Raw genomic sequence first — 4,291 nt, forward strand, 5'->3', positions numbered from 1 at the left:
TACTAAAACTAAAGTAAAACTGTTTTGGCATTTTGTGGCCTAGCAGTAAAATTTAGATATTGATCGCACAGTAATAGAGGTAAGGTATTTGTGGCATACTAGTAGAGTCATGGTATAGGCGATATAGTTGTAGAAGTAAGGTATTTGTTACATAGCAGTAGAGTTTAAATGTTGGTGTCATAGCAGTATAGTTTAGGTAGTAGTAGAGGGAAGGTATTTGTTACATAGCAGTAGAGTTTAAATGTTGGTGTCATAGCAGTATAGTTTAGGTAGTAGTAGAGGGAAGGTATTTGTTACATAGCAGTAGAGTTTAAATGTTGGTGTCATAGCAGTATAGTTTAGGTAGTAGTAGAGGGAAGGTATTTGTTACATAACAGTAGAGTTTCAATGTTGGTGTCATAGCAGTATAGTTTAGAGGTAGTAGTAGAGGTAAGGTATTTGTTACATAGCAGTAGAGTTTAAATGTTGGTGTCATAGCAGTATAGTTTAGGTAGTAGTAGAGGGAAGGTATTTGTTACATAGCAGTAGAGTTTAAATGTTGGTGTCATAGCAGTATAGTTTAGGTAGTAGTAGAGGGAAGGTATTTGTTACATAGCAGTAGAGTTTAAATGTTGGTGTCATAGCAGTATAGTTTAGGTAGTAGTAGAGGGAAGGTATTTGTTACATAACAGTAGAGTTTCAATGTTGGTGTCATAGCAGTATAGTTTAGAGGTAGTAGTAGAGGTAAGGTATTTGTTACATAGCAGTAGAGTTTCAATGTTGGTGTCATAGCAGTATAGTTTAGGTAGTAGTAGAGGGAAGGTATTTGTTACATAGCAGTAGAGTTTCAATGTTGGTGTCATAGCAGTATAGTTTAGAGGTAGTAGTAGAGGGAAGGTATTTGTTGCGTAGCACGAGAGTTCCGGCATTTATGGCTTAGTAGAAGAGTTTTGGCATTTGTGGCTTGAGCAGGAAGTGTTCAGTTTCAGTTTGGTAATAAGTCTTATGACTCTCGCAACTGTATAAGGTCATATGAGTGCAAGCAGGTAAGTGCATTTTTCCTGAAGAAACCCAGTAGGCATCCATGATGCTTGTTGCGGAACATAGTACTACACCACAAATTAAAACGACATTATAAAATGATAAGCGATAACTCGCACCGTGGTTGTTGAGTATTTAATTTAGATAAATGTAGTACATGGTATATTTCCTACAGTGAGTCGACCAAGGCTCTGTCCCCTACTCTCTGTCGTCCGATTGTCCCACTGAAAGCCGTGATTGACTAATTATATACACTTCTCGTGAACTTTTCTACGTGGGATCCCCTCACCGCACGAGATCTCTGTGTTCCTCCGCACGAGAACCCGCGCCCGAGCAAATCGCGTTACTTGTGTCCACAACAATGCTAATGAATCTATCAGTCACAACAGGATGGCTGGGCACTGGAGAGTTAGAAAGAACTGAATTGAAAAAATTGGAATCTTTCAAGGAGCGATAAATTTTGTGACGACTTGGATAGTGCCATGATGAGCCTTTTTGTCTCGTTCGTATTACACCACCTTGTGTGGTGAATGATTCGAGATATTGTTCTGAGCACTCCTTTTGTATTTTTTTTTTTTATGTTGTAGCTGGTTGGAGGAAGCCACTAGTGGGTCCCATTTCTTTTTATTTCCCCTCTGTTGTTTCTTCTTGTCTTATTTTTATTTTTTTTAATAATATTTTTTTATGAGCACTAAATGAGCATGATGATAATCTCAGTGTGCTCCATATTGGTGTCCTTCTCATTAATCTAACCATCTGTCTTACTCTTTTTCTGAAATAAATAATCATTATTTTTTCGGGCATCAGTGTGCTTCTCTTTACTTTAACCCAAAACACCCGTTATCATGTCGTTGTGCCTCTCTTGTTCAACTGACTGGAACAGTGGCTGAATGGATGGGCAATGGGCAAAACTAGAAGTACTGTATTTGCACACATGACAGCTCCCAACTCAAAAGATGCTCTAAATTCCCTGAGTAGAAGAGAACAAGTCAGTGTGCCCATCTTTCGCCTGCGAACACAACACATACCACTGAATTCCTACCTAAATAAGATCCACAAGGATACCCCACCTGACTACCCGTTGTGTGACTGCCAGGATGAAACAGTATCACGCCACCTCTTTACCTGCCCTGATCTGATCGTATTAACGTTGTAACATTATGTATCCCTTTGCAACCTGGGTGGTACCTACATGCCTACGTACCTACCTACCTACCTACCTACCTACCTACCTACCTACCTACCTACCTACCTACATACCTACCTACCTACATACCTACCTACCTACATACCTACCTACCTACATACCTACCTACCTACCTACATACCTACATACCTACCTACCTACCTACCTACATACCTACCTACCTACATACCTACCTACATACCTACATACCTACCTACATACCTACGTACCTACGTACCTACATACCTACCTACCTACATACCTACCTACCTACATACCTACCTACCTACATACCTACATACCTACCTACCTACATACCTACATACCTACATACCTACATACCTACCTGCCTACATACCTACATACCTACCTACCTACATACCTACATACCTACATACCTACATACCTACCTGCCTACATACCTACATACCTACATACCTACATACCTACCTACCTACATACCTACATACCTACATACCTACCTGCCTACATACCTACATACCTACATACCTACATACCTACGTACCTACATACCTACATACCTATATACCTACGTACCTACGTACCTACATACCTACCTACCTACATACCTACCTACCTACATACCTACCTACCTGCCTCCCCAGACATGGGAAACACTCCATACAATGACAAAACACTACCGATAAAAACCTGTAAATTCTTTGCCATATTGACCGGCCGAGGAGCTAGAACTCAAATGGCTGCTGGATTGGAAAATGTAAGTTAAAGTAAAGGACAACGACCCCCCGGGGCAGGGCCACTGACTGTAGTGTCTTTAGGCCATTCCCATAGGGGGGACATTTCTCGTTCAAGCACAGTAGAATATTTTCAAAGGGGGGACATTTCTCGTTCCAGCACAGTAGAATTGTAAATGGGCTGATTCATGTCACGCTCATAACTGTGCCTGATCTACAACAGGGAACTGCTGCTTTTTCTTTCCTGATCCTTACTATTGCCTCTACTTCTTTCGTATGTTTGTCACTCTCTTGTGACCTGCTATTTCCGGGGTGCCTTGATAGTCGAAGCAGACCTTGTGGTGTTGAAGCTATAGAGGTGAGCAGTCGAAGTCTGATTCCCTGTAAAGACTTCTCTGTTGACACCCACCCCTTGGCGCTCATATGACCTTATGCTGTTGCGAGCGTGGGTGGTTGGCGGGTGCTCTGGTGTGGTTTGCTTCTTCTTTCCTATCAAATGTCTATCGTCCTTATCTCCCCCTCTTCTTTTTTATGTTTGTTACTCTCTTGTAACACCTCTAAATCTAATCTTCTTGCGCTCATATGACCTTATGCAGTTGCAAGCGCCGTAAAACCTCTACTAAAATGAAACGCTGTTGCGAGCGCCGTTAAACCCTCTACTATAAAAAAATATAAAAAGTTCAACAGGCCACTGACCAACCTGTCATATTTCTTTCTCTAGTGGTGAATGGCTCCCCCGGGTTCATCAACCTCTGCGACGCTCTCAACGCCTTCCAGCTGGTAAGTGAGCTGCGACGAGCCCTGGACATTCCCGCAGCCACGTCCTTCAAACACGTGTCCCCTGCTGGTGAGTTGTGTGTTGTGTCGTGTGTCTGTCTGTCTGTTTGTCTGTCTCTGTCTGTCTGTCTGCGAGTGGTTGGCGGGTGCTCTGGTGTTGTTTGCTTCTTCTTTCCTATCAAACATCTATTGTCCTTATCTCTCCTTCTTCTTTTTTGTGTTTGTTACTCTCTTGTAACACATCTATTCTTCAGCACTTACATGACCTTATTGTGTTGCAAGTGTCGTAAACTCTTACTAAAACTAAAACGTTATCCCTCACAGGTGCCGCTGTGGGTGTGCCCCTGTCCCCTGAACAAGCCAAACTGTGCATGGTGGATGACCTGCAGGAGTTGTCTCCCTTGGCTATCGCCTACGCCAGAGCAAGAGGTTTGGATTTGATTTTGAATATTATTTGTTTTTTGGGGGGGAAAACTTTTTTTTTTCTCCAAATGAGGGAAAATAGGTTCTATCAAATGTGTGTGGCTCTGAGAAAACCCTTCACAAGGTGCAAAATTTCAAAATGAACTTTTTTGCATATTTTAAAAGACAC

The 4,291-nt window shown here is 41.9% G+C and overlaps 1 protein-coding gene across 4 annotated transcripts in view; it reads left to right on the plus strand.

The window, feature by feature from the left end:
• LOC101851674 (bifunctional purine biosynthesis protein ATIC) overlaps positions 1–4,291 on the plus strand; it is a 55,926-nt gene that overhangs the window by 27,287 nt on the left and 24,348 nt on the right. For all 4 annotated transcript variants that reach the window (XM_013088111.2, XM_035972422.1, XM_013088110.2 and 1 more), the window contains exons 9-10: positions 3,644–3,769; positions 4,024–4,128. In XM_013088111.2, coding sequence (XP_012943565.1) covers positions 3,644–3,769; positions 4,024–4,128 — 231 coding nt within the window. The remainder of the gene's footprint in view (positions 1–3,643; positions 3,770–4,023; positions 4,129–4,291) is intronic.

Source organism: Aplysia californica, unplaced genomic scaffold, assembly GCF_000002075.1.
Source record: "Aplysia californica isolate F4 #8 unplaced genomic scaffold, AplCal3.0 scaffold00687, whole genome shotgun sequence".
In the NCBI taxonomy this organism is placed as follows: domain Eukaryota; kingdom Metazoa; phylum Mollusca; class Gastropoda; order Aplysiida; family Aplysiidae; genus Aplysia; species Aplysia californica.